The sequence below is a fragment of the Paramisgurnus dabryanus genome, chromosome 24, assembly GCF_030506205.2.
Source record: "Paramisgurnus dabryanus chromosome 24, PD_genome_1.1, whole genome shotgun sequence".
NCBI classification, from domain to species: Eukaryota; Metazoa; Chordata; class Actinopteri; order Cypriniformes; family Cobitidae; genus Paramisgurnus; species Paramisgurnus dabryanus.
Genome location: NC_133360.1, coordinates 21,867,586 through 21,883,989, shown reverse-complemented (window position 1 = coordinate 21,883,989; position 16,404 = coordinate 21,867,586). Strand labels below are relative to the sequence as shown.

The window sequence follows — 16,404 nt, the reverse complement described above, 5'->3', positions numbered from 1 at the left end:
GCAGTGATATTTATTTTATTTTGGTTTATTTATATTGTTAAAGGTGCAGTGTGTAATTTTTTTAGAATAATTTTTTGACAGAAATGCTAAACAATATACAAAACTATATTGTCAGGGGTGTATAAAGACCTTTCATAATTAACCGTTATGTTTCTATTACCTTAGAATGTGACGTTTTTATCTACATACTGAGGGTCAACTTACATGGAAGTCGCCATTTTGTGCCGCCATGTTTGTACAGATCCCTTACCGGACAAACTTTTTTTACGAAGTTGTCTCTGACGATGACATGTTTGTCCGGTGCCGACTACCGTAGCTTCTTTATGCATTTCAAAAGCGAGGGGTGATCAGTGAACTGAGCCATTGGTTGCAACTTGCAACCTCACCACTAGATGCCGCTAAAATGTACACACTGCACCTTTAAAATGTCAATTTTATGCAATGGTAAAACATGGGTGCTTACTATCAGAAGTTGTTGTGAAGCGTTCTTTTTAGGGATGCTCCGATCGATCGGCCGCCGATCGGTATCGGCCGATAACGGCATTAAATTACTCGATCGGTGCAAGCTAAATCTGACGATTTCATAAACCGATCTTTCTGTTTACTTGTCATCAAAAGGATCCTGAATGCGGCTGCAACTAGACACATTTTTACGAAGTGCAAGCATTTTTACAACCCTTTTCTCATGTGCGACGTGTAGATTTGTATTTCTCTCTCTGCTTTTACATAGATATGCGTATTTCTATGAGGACGCGCTCCGGTCAAAAACGCGTCGCGTCTTCACATCCCCATCAAACAGTGTATACACATATCCATCGCGGACAATTCAGCTAAAAAAAAAAATCGGAATCGGTCGATCACGAAGATCACAAATCGGTAATCGGTATCGGCTGCAAAAATCCTGAATCGGAGCATCCCTTTTTACAGAAATATAAAACATTCGTTGGATTTAATATTTTCTTTATATATTTTCATCAAATTTAAATTGATTTTAGAAAAAGAAATACCATGACCAAATACCATGTTATCGCATTTTTTCTAATATCACACAGCCCTACTATATAGACGGTTTCATCTGACGCATGTGCGCTGACACGATACACGTCTGGATCCGAACTTTACTTCCTGTTTCGTTTTTATAATGGTCTGACTAGTTGCTAAACTGATCTCTTGAACAAATGCCTCGTCGAAAATAACAAATGTTTTGGTTTCCTAGGTAATCTATGTGTTAATTTTTTGCTTTTTTATATAAATAAACTACGTTTAAAGAACTTTGTTGTTATTTATTCTTAGCTGAGTTTACCGGAAGCTACGTGCGGACCATGACAGCCGCTTGTTTATGTTTTTACTGCTGAAACCGTCTATAGTATAAAAGTAGGCAATTTTGGACGCCAAGACCATCTTTCATTATAAAGGTCCCTGTAGATGTAAAATTGAAGCAGGAAAGACCAATCAGAATTCAGCATCCAAATATATGAGACAGAAGACCATTTAGAACTAAGCAAGCAAGGTTTATTACGATGACGTTTCATTTTAAATGTTAATGTCAGAAAAAGTACAAATTAAAATTCCTGTATTACTACCACATCAAAGACAAGAAACAAACTACCTAAACATTTTACCTTTAGTTTATTACTTCATTATAGAGGTTAAGAAAAACGATTACCAGAATCTTTAAAGAAAATCAATGTTTTGCAGGAACTGTAGCAAATGATATTGTGTGTCCAAGCGGACAGGTCTGCAATATCATGACCGTGAATAATCAATAAAGTGCATAATGCTGATCAGTTGTGCTTCGCGGACGCACACATTCAATACAAGAGAAACAGATCTATGTGGATGTAATCTTATAAGGACTTAACCATAGTGCTGCTTTGTTTCTGATAACATAGTTACGCAAAGCAGTGACATTTATTAGTGCCGCTTTTCAAAGCAAAAACCACTGCTCACAATAAACTAACACTTAAGGAGTGACCTAGGTCAGTGGTTCCCAACATTTTTTTTCCTTGGAGCCCCCCTACGTACAATTGTGACAATTTAAGCCCCCAAACCCTTTACATTCGTATTTTCTTTTGATTTTGCCGTGACGTTGACAGGCACATAATTGTGACAGACAAAACTGAAATAATTATTTTACATAAGATAATATTTAAGTTCCCTTATCATGGCATTGTGTGAGCATGCATATCAAATCCCACGGTCCCCCTAAGTGGCCCTGGACCCCAGGTTGGGAACCAATGACCACTAGTTCATAGAGTATCTAATGGATGGAAAATCAAAGAGACTTGGTGGTAGGTCAGACAAAAAATCTGTTTAAACATATTACATACAAAGTCAATGCAAAGATGGTATCAGACGCGTCCTCCCGTGGGGCGATGCGAATGACGCAATATGGATGGCACATTTGCCGCGAAAACACGCGCTATTCGCTGAAAATATTCAACTTGAGCGAAAAATGACACGAAGTTAAATCCCGCGAGTAATCTAGAGCGAGTAACGTGATCCCCACATTTGGTGTGTATGTAGCATAAGGGGTGGGACTACCTTTTGGTCTGACCAATGATAGCACTGCATAGCACAGCAGCTACAGAAGTGTCATTATTTTTTAAGTAAACGTATCTAAAAAAAACTGTTTGACTGTAAGAATTATATTTTTGAATACAGTAATAATAGCAAAATTTGTCCTTTGTCTTACCTCCTGTAACATGCCGATGAACTCTGAGAAAGCCCAGTTGAGCTGGTTGAGGACACTGTTGAGGAAACTGGCAGCCATGTCTTTGTCTCGACTGAGGAGATCGGCCATGTGTTTCTGGAGCCGAAGTGATGGGCACGGCTCTGTAGCAAATCAGAGAAAAGCATAAAGTCATCCGAAGTGTGTTGGATTTGGTGTACAGATGCTTTCAACATCCGCAAATTAGTGAGCATCGTAATAATATACTGACTTTTGGACATTACTTGGACATTACTGCACAGCTAAGGCATTCATAAAGCAATGGGTAACACTGCAAAGGTTGTGGGTCAAGGCCCAGAGAATAATACTGATGTAATAATAATAAATAATACTGATAAAAATGTATTTTAAATGTGCAAATGGTTTTGCTAACATGGTCCTGTCAGTATTACAAAAACCCTGTCCTTTTAGCAGCACATAAAAGTTTGCTAATGGCAATACCTTGAAATAAATTAAAATCCATGAACTTTCTCATTCAACCCCCCAACCCTGAAAAATTGCAAATACCAGACCAACATCATTGCAAAAAGAAAAATAACCGTGTGCATCACATTTAAACAGAATGATGACACCATATAGTGAATTAATATGGGAAGACGTCACCCCATGTCCCTTTTATTGCCGCTATCTGACCGCGTCTGGTGAACACAGAAAGGGCACTCTCTCATTACACGCACACAAAGAGTAATTTAATAGCTTATGTGGAAAAGCGAGGCAATCGCAAACACGCTAAAAGCCTCGGAGCAGTGTTAAAAGCAAGAGCAAGCAAAGGCAATAAAGCTCTATATCAGTGTTTCTCAAACTTTTTCAGCCCAAGGACCACTTTATCTTCCAATTTTTTTTCTGAGGACCACCTAACAGAATCCCACTCTAACACTCCCCAAAAAAACAACAAAATAGGAAGGATAAGCTAAGTTTAAGTTTAATATGCAACTGTTTAAAGTCAAAAACTAATTTTTTTAAACACAAATGCAATGCTATGTTCAGAAATTATTATATGAATTTTATTTCATTTGAAAAAGTAAATGTGAAATGAGTTGCAGCTTAATATGAACAACAAAGTGCACATGTGAAAAAAAATGCAATTCAACATAGTATAACAGCCTAGGTCCCACTTAATGTCATTACAAAGAGCCATTAGTTTAAAACTGAGATGGTGGGTATATGAAGTCTATGGTTGTAACTATGGTAGGGGTGTAACGGTTCGTGTATTCGAACCGGACCGTTTCGGTTCAGGGCTTTCGGCACGGTGCGCACGTGCACCGAAAGTATTTTGTGTGCGCCTGTGCGGAACATAATACGTGCGTTTCCGCACGAACATTTTAAGTGGCGGAAGTCTCCGCGTTCAGCGCAAGTCTTCTGTCAAACATATAACATAATTCGGCCCGCAGAAAGATTTTTATTTACTTAGTTGTATATCCGTTTGATTATTGATGTAAACGTTTACGTGTCGTATCTAAAAGCGCATGTTAAACGCGTGTCAACGCGCTGCTTTGTTCTTTCAAAAGTGCGTGAGAGGATGCACGTCTTTCGTTGCTACGCATTCATGAGACGCGCTTTCTGTGACAGCAAGAATAAGGAATGCGTGATCAGATTTTTCATCTGCATATCACGTCAATCATATCATTGTCACAATGAGATCAGCTGGTCGGGACAGAGAAGAGCTGTAACCCGGGCTTACTCAGCTGTTACTCAGCTGCGGAGGGGTTCGTAAGTAAAGTCACAGCTTACATTGATGACACAAGCAAAGATTAGGAGAAACGTGCAAAAGATCAAAGATGGCTATGTATGCAGCTCACTAATCTCAAAATGAGTGTATAATAAGTATATCATCATGTTGCTTGCTATGCAGTTACACATAGAGCAGTAATATTATTTTTATACAGAGATGGTACATAGCCAATTCAATTCTGTGAGTTAAACAATCCAAAATAAATCAAAACAGAAAATTTTTAGTGGCAAAAATGTAGGCTAATAGTTCATAAATGTATTCAGGAATTGAATTTGTTAGTTCAAGGTTTTAGTAGAAAAAGTTTAAGAGAAGGTTAAGATAAGAGTTACCTTCTGTTATAAAATAATGTAAAAAATAACTTTGCAGTAGTATTTTATTTATTATTTTTTCATTTTATATATATTTTATACTTTAATAAAGTGTTTAAAAAAGTGTAAACAAATTGTAAAAAAAAGTTTAAAGTAATAAACAACCTGCAGTTTAATGTTTGCATTTCTCCCTTACTGTACCGAAAATGAACCGAACCGTGGCTTCAAAACCGGGGTTCGCACCGAACCGTGATTTTTGCGTACCGTTACACCCCTAAACTATGGTAACAATAAAATACTGAAAAAAAATTTCGCCTTAATGCCCAAAATCACTGAAATTACAGGGATTTTACACATGAAACAAAAACTAGTACATTACAAAACTAATAGATCTGTGGATTTCAGCTGTATTCAGTTGACGCTTGATCTTTTATTTTGACTCCTCTTTGGTTTAGCCAACCGATCCATTTTTACGTTAGTAAGTAACTATCACAGTTTCGCAAGTGCATTAAAAATCTACTTAAATAAGTGACGATTGTATAAACACTTGCCTAGTTTAGGTCATCTTTTGGCGGACCACTGGGGTGGTTTGGCGGACCACTAGTGGTCCCCGGACCACACTTTGAGAATTACTGCTCTATATAAAGCTACTCATTAGATGGCGAGGTGCAGGTCTCTGATCGAGACACAACCTTTATGTTTAATTAAATGTCCGTCTTTGCTTATTGCTAAGTGGCAGGTTAGGAAACAAGGGCTTATGTGGTAATGACAGAGGCTTTTACATATACTCAACAAAACAGAATTTCTCCATTTTCTATGTGAACTTACTTGGCAATAAGGTTGATTTTGAGAAATACAGATATACAAAGGCTATAAATATTTTTTTTTTACATTTATAGGATATCTAAATGTATCTTTCACAAAGAATACAATCCCATAATGCACTGAGACATGTAAAAATGTTACATGAAACTTGCTTAATGTGTTAAAGGTGGGGGGTGCAAAAGCCAATGTTGACATTTGAAATCACCTAAACAAACACGCCCCTACCCCAAAGGACTCTGGACCTTCTTTTGATAGATCCGCCCCACACATACGCAACCCAGGCAACGATGTCGGTTAGTAGACACGCCCCTTACTGCTGATTGGTGAAAAGTGTGTTTTGGTACTCGGCCCGACTCCATTTTCCAAAAATCATGCACCCCGCCTTTAAATTACAAATATTTAATTTCTGAAGATGCACCGGTATTACATTTTTCTACCTATACCTATAGAAATAATCATAAAATTTATTTAAATAGTTAAGGTAAAAATTTACTACACCTGCCATGTATGATCCAGTAGGAGGATAAAATTAAGAAGTGGCTTGATATATCATATGAAGATATATTCAATCATTTTGTGTTGTTGCTTGGGGGTGAGGGATCTTTAATGCACAACTATAAAAGCAGAGGCATACTTGGTAAAGTCAGTCGAGTGTTTGTACATGGAATAGACTAAGAATTAGTGAATTTCATTATATGGTTTAAATGTCACACCTATCCATTTGGTGTGAGTTTTTTTTTAAACGGCAATTTTTAATTGACTTGTTTGAGTTTTTATTGACAACACATCAAGCTTCACGCTGTCCGATAGCATGTTTCTCATTCTGCACATTATAAGATATTTGAACAAATTATAATAAACATATTAAACTATTACATGTATTCAGTGTTGTTTTTGTTTTACAAAAATATGATTACATCACTTCTTACGCACTAGTTGGAGACATGAGCTTTTCAAATGATTTGCTTATTTTACAATTATTAGTTTTTTCATTTAAAACATTACAAAAGTACCGTATTTTCCGGACTATAAGTCGCTCCGGAGTATAAGTCGCATCAGTCAAAAAATGCATCATGAGGAGGAAAAAAACCATATATAAGTCGCACTGGACTATAAGTTGCATCTATTTAGAAAATTATTATTCTTTTGGGGGGCATTTTGTTAAGTCTTTCTCCATTGTCTTTAAGTTAATGTTTCAGTTAACATTTTTTTTATGGGTAGGCTACAGCAGCAACATATAGCGCCCTCTCGTGGCTGTAGGTGGTAATGTTTTCTTTTGGTTCATGTTAGTCAGAATTAATAAATTTTGACATATAGACCATTTCATCACTAATAACATAAACAAGCGGCTGTCGCGGTCCACACGTAACTTCCGGTAAACTCCGCTAAGAATAAATAACAACAAAGTTCTTTAAACGTAGTTTATTTATATAACAAGCAAAAAACAACACATAGATTACCTAGGAAACCAAAACATTTTTTATTTTCGACGAGGCATTTGTTCAAAAGATCAGTTTAGCAACTAGTCAGACCATTAAAAAAACAAAACCAGAAGTAAGGTTCGGATCCAGACGTGTATCACGTGCGTCCGATGAAACAGTCTATAAGTCGCACCTGACTATAAGTTGCAGGACCAGGCAAACTATGAAAAAAAGTGCGACTTATAGTCCGGAAAATACGGTATGCACAAACACATTAAGAACTATTATAAACATTAACTAATAAGCAGTTTATGTTGTATATATTCTGAACTGTAATCGCATTTTTATGTAATAATATATAGTAGCAGAATAAATAAACCAGCTAAATCAGCATATTTTTTATCACATAATATTAGTTGTTTTTAACTCTTTCGCCGCCATTGACGAGTTATCTCGTCAATTAAGAGAAAACATTTCACTGCCAATGAAGCTTCCCTGACGAGTTGTTAGTAATCTGTAAATTTTTTACCAAATTTATAAAAAACTGAAGCAAAAACTAATTAATTAACAACATTTTAAACTCCGTGTATGTTTTGATAATTTATGGGCAAAATTAGTTTTTAGTAACCTGAACACAGCTGGGATTCAGAAACACAACAAAATCTTAAGATGCTAACATTGTTTTGCGGAGGAAATGTAACAAAAATATGATTGGTACATTATTTTTTGTGTCTACAGCAGCTGGTTAGAAGTATAAACGACTCTTCAAACGTATTTGTTTGCTTTGATAATGAAAAATATAAATGAGTCTCTGCATGTATTGAGCAAAGAGTGATGAAGATTTAGTGCTTTGTTCTGACTGGAATACACAAGGCATTAATTAAATCCTGTCGACTGTATAGGACCACACAAACGCATGCACGCACGCACACACTTAATAAGATTTTTAATAAGGAAATCAAAACAGGCCAAGTAGATGGCTAAATAAGTGTATTAATTATTATGTATAAAATTAAAGTATTAATTTAATGTACACAATCTAAAAACAAACGTTGCTAAATAGCACTAAAAGTGGTTCACTGGCTCGTAATCATTGGGGAACCATTTTAAGTACTTGTGTAGCACCTGTGTAGAACCATATTGTGCTATATAGAAACATATCTGGTGCTATAGTGGTGCTATATCACCCGTAGATGTTGCTTTATAGGTGCTATATACTGTAGCACTAAAAATGGTTCCCCATTTAACTTTAAAGTGAACAGAGAATGAAAAATCATTTTTACCTTGTCTTTGTTGAATAATGGTAGTCTACCACATTCACAAACATACAAAAAGTGCTAGACATTCTAAACATCTCAGTCTCATAGAAATTCCTCTTTTAGAAATGTCAGCCAGAAAACAGCCCAATCTGAAAAACTGATGCTTATGACATCACAGGCATCTCACTGCCCCTCCACTTTAAAATAAAATTAAATGGCAGCAAAGTCAGCCAATCAGTAATGAGATTGCAAGATAAGCCAGTAGGGGGAGCAAAATTGGTGCAAAACCACTTGTTTAAAATCCCCCAGCCTAACCCCTCGTTCAGACAGCCAGCGACGTTATCGCTGTGTGTCGCCTGTCTCTTTCAATGAGGCGTTTCTAAATCTGCTTGTCATAAACAAATGAGTACCATCCACGCCAGTAACTGACGAGAGAAGGATGACGTGAACTCCACTGCTTTGTTCTCATTGGTAGTCGCTCCCGAAAGTCGCTCGACATTTCCACAAAGTTAAACTTTTCTTAACTTTCTCGCGTCGCTGGACACGCCCATACGGTCGCCAACGTTCACTGTCGCTCGTGTCGCCGGAAGTCGCCAGGTTTCCATTGAAATGAATGAGATCGCGTCGCTCTGCTACTGCTTGTGGTTGGCTGTCTGAACGAGGGGTAAAAGAGCTATCTGAGAGAGGTTTTTAGGAAGCTTCTAAGGCATTACAGACCCAAACAAAAAAAATGTTTGTCTACATGTCACATCACAGAACAAGGATAAATACGCCGTTCAATCATTCTATGTCACATTTAAAATAGTTCCTAGCCCTAAAAATGTTTGTGAAAATATTAGCACAGGTAAACATAAACGTAAACAATCCTATTACATGACTCGTTGGAATGCTTGATTCTGATTGGCCAGTCGCAACATTTGCAAGTTTGTTATTCCAAGATGACAACTGCTCAAAACTAATAAAGCAAATTATTTTTAAAAGGGTCCAGTTTAATATTACACAGAAATAAATACATAAATAATAATACTACATACTTTCCGCTATATACATTCTACCGTGGATAAACCACCGCTGTAAAACCAAAGCAGCAGAAAGCACGTCATATGTTTTTAATGATTTTAAATAAGCACAAGGTTTTCTCCTTATTATGAGTTTACACAAATTAAAAATACAACATTTACAGTTTCGAATGTTGTTTTACTTTTATCTGTATGACAATAAATGTAGGGTAATTTAAGGTGCAAGGTCATCACGCGTATGATGTTCACCTGCGCACACCGATGCAGCGCAGGGCTGCGAGAAAAGACATGATTAAACTTTCGATTTAACATATTACGAGTTTTTTGGACATTCATTTGGAATCACTGTACTCATATTATCAAGTTATCAGGCCATTAGTTATTCAGAATATGGATTAAGCGCAGCGCGCTGCTGAGCGCTCAGCTGTCAATCTTCCGTTCTTCAGATCGACACTCACAAAGCTTCACATTAAATGAGAAGATATTTGTCCAAAAAAAATAACTCTGATAACTGGTCGGGTGTTTTGTCAATCACAGCTGTGCGGATAATCAAACAGGAATGTGCGTGACTTTGCAACAGGAAACTGTAACGCTAAACACGAGCACGAACTTGCACACTACATTAAAACTACAATGAAAGATCCGTACGAATCTATAAAACGTATTTTTTTTAAGAAAATACAGTTTAGATCAAACATAGAAAAGCAATATGCTATAAATATAAGGAAAAGTAAATGACAGCATGAAAATTATAAAAATACATGTTAGTTTACTGTAGCCTATATTCTACATTTAAAAAAATAATGTGCATTTATAATCATCATGGGCGCCCCCTGCCGCCACAGCTGGAAAAAATCCTAGAGGAAACACTGTACTAATAAAAATAATGTTTTATTTATAGCGCCTTTCAAGAACCCAAGTACTCTTTACATGAAGTTTGTATACAAACATAAATATAAATACAAATGTATACAAATATTAATATGTATTTTAATAACATATATGACATTATATTTACAAATGATTAAACCAAATATTGTTTTCTTGACATTTGAAAGTATTGTACTTTAAAACCGAAAGTATACTTTTTTCTCTCGGAAGGTCTGCATTCATTAAAAATGAGCTAATGAAATATTTCAAATAAATATTTAATATACTTTAACTTTTTGGTGAGGTAAAAAGCCATGTAATAAGTTGGATAATGTACAGGCACAGCTGGTTATTATCATGAAATAAGCCCCTTCAGTGAGATACAGTGTGATATTTAGCTTTTCCGTGACTCTTTGGGTCCTCATCCGAGATCTATAAATCTGCACATGACGTACAATCAGAGCCAATCAGCGAGCTTGTTACATCCACCTGGCCATAGCTAATTTGCATTTCTCATTTGACCATTTGCAAGGACCCAAAGAGTCACAAAAAAGCTAAATAGAGAGGCTAAAACGAAAAGCAAATCGAATAGCGAAAAGAATAAGGACAACCATCGGGAAATGAAAACAGAAATGTTAATTGGAAATGCCCTTTTAAATGCCTAATTTAAACCTGTATATGTAGTTCAATTTATAAATCCAGTTATTTATTTCTCTTTTTAAATCGCTTTTTGAAATACATTTTGAATTTAATTAAGAATGTATAAATGCAATTTAAAATGATGAACTTATTGAGTGTTTTATGTTGTTTTTGTAAATTGTTATATTACTTTGAACTATTTATTAATGTATTAATGTTTCATTTCTACGTTATTTTTATAATCTCACTTTTTATTGCCTAATAAAATTTTACATAATTATTTTTTTGTAACTTTGTCTATTTATTTATAGATGAATTCATGAATTTTTAAACCAATCTATTAATTGCTATTTTTATTGTCCAGGGGTGCGTTTCCCAAATAACGACGTAACTCGTTGCTGAACGACCATAGTACGATGCATCGTTGAAAAAACTAACTACCTTGTTCCCGAAAGCATAGTTACGTTGTCGCACATTCGTTGTTTGAACGATGTTGGTTTAACAACATCGTTGATGATGTCACGTGGGAGGCGAAGTACTAATTAATCTGTGCAAATCGATTTAATGTCAGATTATTGCTATAAATAACATATATTGCATCGGAAGACTGATTTTGTTATCGTGATTTAGTTATCTATCGTTTATTTTCAAGATATTTAATTCACGCGCAAGTTCCCTCTTACGTCACTACTCCCAGGGATTCCCCAGGGTCTTAAAGCTCATAGGGCTGCGCACATGCGCAGTTTTCAAATGCAGCGCTTTCATTCTGTTTACAAATTTAAAGACGTAAAATAAAATTTTAATATATTTACAATGATGGATATTGACTGTACTACATGTTTTTTCTTATTTTGTTTTATAGCATGATCAACGTAAGTCTACATATTATAATAACAAGGAACGATGCTTCTAACCACAGGTCAAGAGCTGTCGTTCCAACGACACAAGCAATGCAATTTGCGAATGTTCGTTTGAAAGATGGTTTCGGGAAACACCAAATCATTGAGTGACAATAGTACCGATGGAACTTACGATGTTCGTTGGCTAACGATGCTTTTGGGAAACGCACCCCAGGTAGTTATTAAATATTGAAGTTCTTTATTACATTTTGCATGACTCTTGTGGTCCTCCATAATGCGCACACACACACACACACACACAATCTATAACCACCGTCACAGCCCTACTTACATTACATTATTTTGGCAAAACTAAAATCTTTATAAAAATCAATTGAATATCAAACAAAACATTTTGTTTGCACAGAAGGTTAGACACCCATAGATATAAGAAAAAAAACTTTGTTTGGTACTAGAAAGTTTATCGACAAAAGTATTTCTGATTAAATAAAGGTGAATGACTCACTCTGCAGACTGGGTAAGTTGGCATCCTCAGGTTTGGTCTTCAGCAGGTGAGGTAAGCGAGTGTACCTGTAGCCAAAGCCACAACCCTAAAGACAAGACAAAGACAATCTTAAGTCACACATAAACTGCAAAGTTTTTTGCAAAGAAATTATTATTCAGTGTATGTAAAGAATGCAGGAAACACACCCAAATTCAAAACGGTTAACGTAATTATAACCAAGTTTTCCAGAATCAAGATTTACAAGAATCACCTTTGCAAATGTTACTTGAACAAGACCTGGTATGGTTTTATTTCTGTACTCATCTTACACAGTACATGTCAGATGCAATGTCAAAGCAGCATCTCTTTGATATGGCAACACACACTACTAAAGCAACTTAATCCCCTCTTTTGCCATTCACAGCCTGGAGTTTTGTTTCATAAATAATAAAACAGAACACTTGAAGAACTACAGTAGAAAAATGAGTCAAACTCAGACAAATAGACTGAATGAAGCTTTCTCTGGAATATACGGAACAATGCACCCATTTTTTCGAGAACAAAAAAGTTAAAACAATAAAATGGGAGTCGCTGGTTCGTCAGAGCCTTTTTACGATGTTACAAGGAAACGGCAGCAGTGATATTTCGCATAATGGCTTTGATGTAAAGCCCCGATTCTGAGCTGGAGTCTATTGATGACATCATGAGGGTGGAAGGGTAAAGAGAAGATGAAAAGAAAGATGAGAAAGGAGGGTAGAGGGGCTTGAGAGAAATTATGAGAGTTAGAGAAAAAAATGAAAAATGATGCAACGTACCCTCCAGAGACGAACCAGAATCCAATTGGTTTGAGCCCAGGGTCTCTGTTCATATGGAGCCAGTAAGTTCCTCATCATAGCCATCCGCCTGAGAGATATCACAGTATATTTAACTTTGTCCATTAATGGTGTTATTTATATAATAAAAACGTACGAGACAAAACCAATATAAACCAAAGAAAAATGGATTACAGAGCAAAAAAGCTTTCATACAACAATATTGCAAAGACTGATCTGATTAGTCCTAGTCTAAGGTTTTGGTTTTTCATCATCAGACATGTTTACAAGTTATAATACTAGACAATGTTTATAAATGTTGCTTTATTGCATCCTTCTAGCTATTTACATTTAATTTTATGTGATACTGAATTTTAATACTAATAATAAATGTCTGAACACAATTTGTAATGCAACTCGAGCACAAATGACACTTTTACACTGCAAAAAAATGAGTTTCTTACGTATTATAGTACGTATTTTTGTCTTGTTTTCAGTATAATTATCCAAAAATTCTTAAATTAAGATGCGTTTTCTTGATAAGCTATGTGACCTAAGAATTTTTTTTTTTCAGACAAAAATACAACATTTAAGTGATTTTGTGCTTAAAACAAGTAAATAAATCTGCCAATGGAGTAAGAAAAAAACTCTAAAATTCTTAAACATTAACAAGGCAAAAAATTATTTTCAAGAAAAAATTTCTTAGTATTTTTGTCTTGTTTTCAGTAAAAATATCAAAAATTCTTAAATTAAGATGCTTTTTCTTGATGAGCAAAACGAACCAAGACAATAAGTCTAGTTCTTAGACCAAAAATATAAAATTTAAGTGATTTTGTGCATAAAACAAGCAAAAAAATCTGACAATGGGGTAAGCAAAAAAATCTTGAAATCTTGAACACTAAATTCTGTTTTTTTTTGTGTGTTTTATGCACAAAATCACTTAAATTTGATATTTTTGGTGTTAAAACTAGACTTATTTTCTTGGGTCGTTTTGCTCATCAAGAAAAAGCATCTTAATTTAAGAATTTTTAGATATTTTTACTGAAAACAATACAAAAATACTAACACATTCTTGAAAATCTTTTTTTGCAGTGTAATTTAAGAAAAAATGTCTCACCCCATTGGCAGATATTTTTGCTGTTTTAGGCACAAATTTCACAAAATTCAATTGAATTGTACATTTTTTGTCTAAAAAATTTATTTTTTTCTAAGGGGATTTTTCTTATCACAATAATACACTTTTAGACATTTCTACTGAAAACAAGACAAAAACACTACAATGCAAAAAAAGAAAAAAATTTCTTAGTATTTTTGTCTTGTTTTCAGTAAAAATATCTAAAAATTCTTAAATCAAGATGCTTTTTCTTGACGAGCAAAATGACCCAAGAAAATAAGTCTAGTTTTTAGACCAAAAAGTGATTTTGTGCATAAAAAAATCTGCCAATGAGCTAAAAAAAAATTTCTTAAACACTAAATTTAAAAAAAATTCAAGAAAAATGTGCTTACCCCATTGGCAGACTTTTTTTGCTTGTTTTACGCACAAAATAACTTAAATTTGATATTTTTGGTCTAAAAACTAGACTTATTTTCTTGGTTTGTTTTGCTCATCAAGAAAAAGCATCTTAATTTAAGAATTTTTTGATATTTTTACTGAAAACAAGACAAAAGTCACTATAGAGGACATCATCATAAGCTGTCTACATTTTCTTTTTCAGGTCTACTATTTTCATATTGCCCAGTGAGTTAGGTGAAGTTGGTTAACATGATAGCACAAACATTTACGCTTTTGTGTTTGCTATAGTAACAAAAGCACTTACTGATCCTCTGGGATCCTCTCGACGGCTCTCAGGGACTGTGGATAACACACGTAACTGGCCAAAGCCTGCATCAGAGAATCTTTAATATCTGGGAAGTAAAACATTTTTTTTTAAATGTTAAAGAAGAAGGGAACATTTTTTTATCTGAAGTAAATGTCAAGTGTTATGTATTTAAATGTACTTCCTATTGAAATGTAGGGTTGGACAACAAATAAATCTGCCTTTTTAATCAACTAACCAACATTTTCATTTTAGAAAGAATTTTTTTGGATCTTTTCCCAGAATATAAGAGACTAGACATTTTTAAAGCTACTAAAAGTGAATTTTGTTAACGTTTAGGAGTAAACAAGCATAAATATCATGACCTCACAACGAACAAATGAGGACAAAAAAATGATTCCTGGGGTCTTTAAAAAAACTTGAATTTTGAAAGCATTAACAATTTAACACATCACATATCTATTCTGTTTAGATAAAAAATCTTAGTTTAGTTAATGACAAAGTGGAATGACATTAACATTAAAATTTAATTTAACAGTGGACGATAAAAAATGAGTGCTTGAGTTATTGCGGGAGCTGAAAGTAAACCAAAGTCGTGTAAAAAAAAAACAAAAGCTTTGTGTGTGTGAAGTCTTGTTTAACAATAAACATTTAGTAACGGACCACACGAGAAACAAGACAAATGTGCCACAAAAAATTACTGGATACATCTGCATAACAGAGTGTGAACATTACAATAAGCCTGCATATGAAACGCAATTCAAATAAATGGGTCGTGTCTAATAACATCTGTTCATTTGCATAGTACTTCACTTCTCGTGAATCACGAGTCGGGTGCATTTCACAGTCTTAGTCTTAAACAGATACATCAGGCAAACGACTTCATGTTGCCAGTGAGCTGAGAAAGAGGAAGCTTTTAATTACACCTTCACATAAGAAATGAACCACAGTGATGAACAGTACATGCCACTGGCTATATTAAGTTACAGAATTACCATTATAACAGTCAAAAAACTGAGTTCACATATTTCTGTTCACCTTTTGAGCTCTTTCTGCAGATATTGTGAATAAAATATTAACAGAGAGAAGAGAGAGAAAAAGAATGGGATTTATCTGCACTGGATAGGAAGGTAGGTAGGTACGTAGATACAGACAGACAAATGGGTAGATAGTCAGACAGACAAACAGAAAAACAGACGGATAGATAAACAGAGAGACAAATAGAATGTAGGTAGGTAGATAAAAATAGAAAGACAGACAGGCAGATAGGTATATAGACAGACAGACAGGTAGATAGACAGATCGATAGATAGATATATAGGTAGACAGACAGTAAAAAGATAGACAGACAAATGGACAGACAGGTAAACAGACAGACAGACACATGTACAGGCAGGCAGTCACTCAGACAGACAGACACAGGTAAATAGACAGACATACAGACAGGTAGATAGACAGACAGATAAATAGACAGACAGGGCAGATAGACAAATAGATAGGCAGACAAACAAACATGTAGGTAGGTAGATAGACAGGTAGACAGACAGACTAACAAATAGACAGACAGGCAGGTAGATATGTAGGTAGATTGTTAATAGACAGGTAGACAGACAGGCTGAAAAATAGG

General features: G+C 35.0%; 1 protein-coding gene across 2 annotated transcripts in view; it reads right to left on the bottom strand.

Annotated features, from left to right (window-relative positions):
* Positions 1-16,404, bottom strand: part of rnf123 (ring finger protein 123) — a 197,045-nt gene that overhangs the window by 120,478 nt on the left and 60,163 nt on the right. For both annotated transcript variants that reach the window (XM_065259459.1, XM_065259460.2), the window contains 4 exons: positions 14,778-14,865; positions 12,964-13,051; positions 12,170-12,254; positions 2,696-2,835 (listed from right to left, as the gene is read on the bottom strand). In XM_065259459.1, coding sequence (XP_065115531.1) covers positions 2,696-2,835; positions 12,170-12,254; positions 12,964-13,051; positions 14,778-14,865 — 401 coding nt within the window. The remainder of the gene's footprint in view (positions 1-2,695; positions 2,836-12,169; positions 12,255-12,963; positions 13,052-14,777; positions 14,866-16,404) is intronic.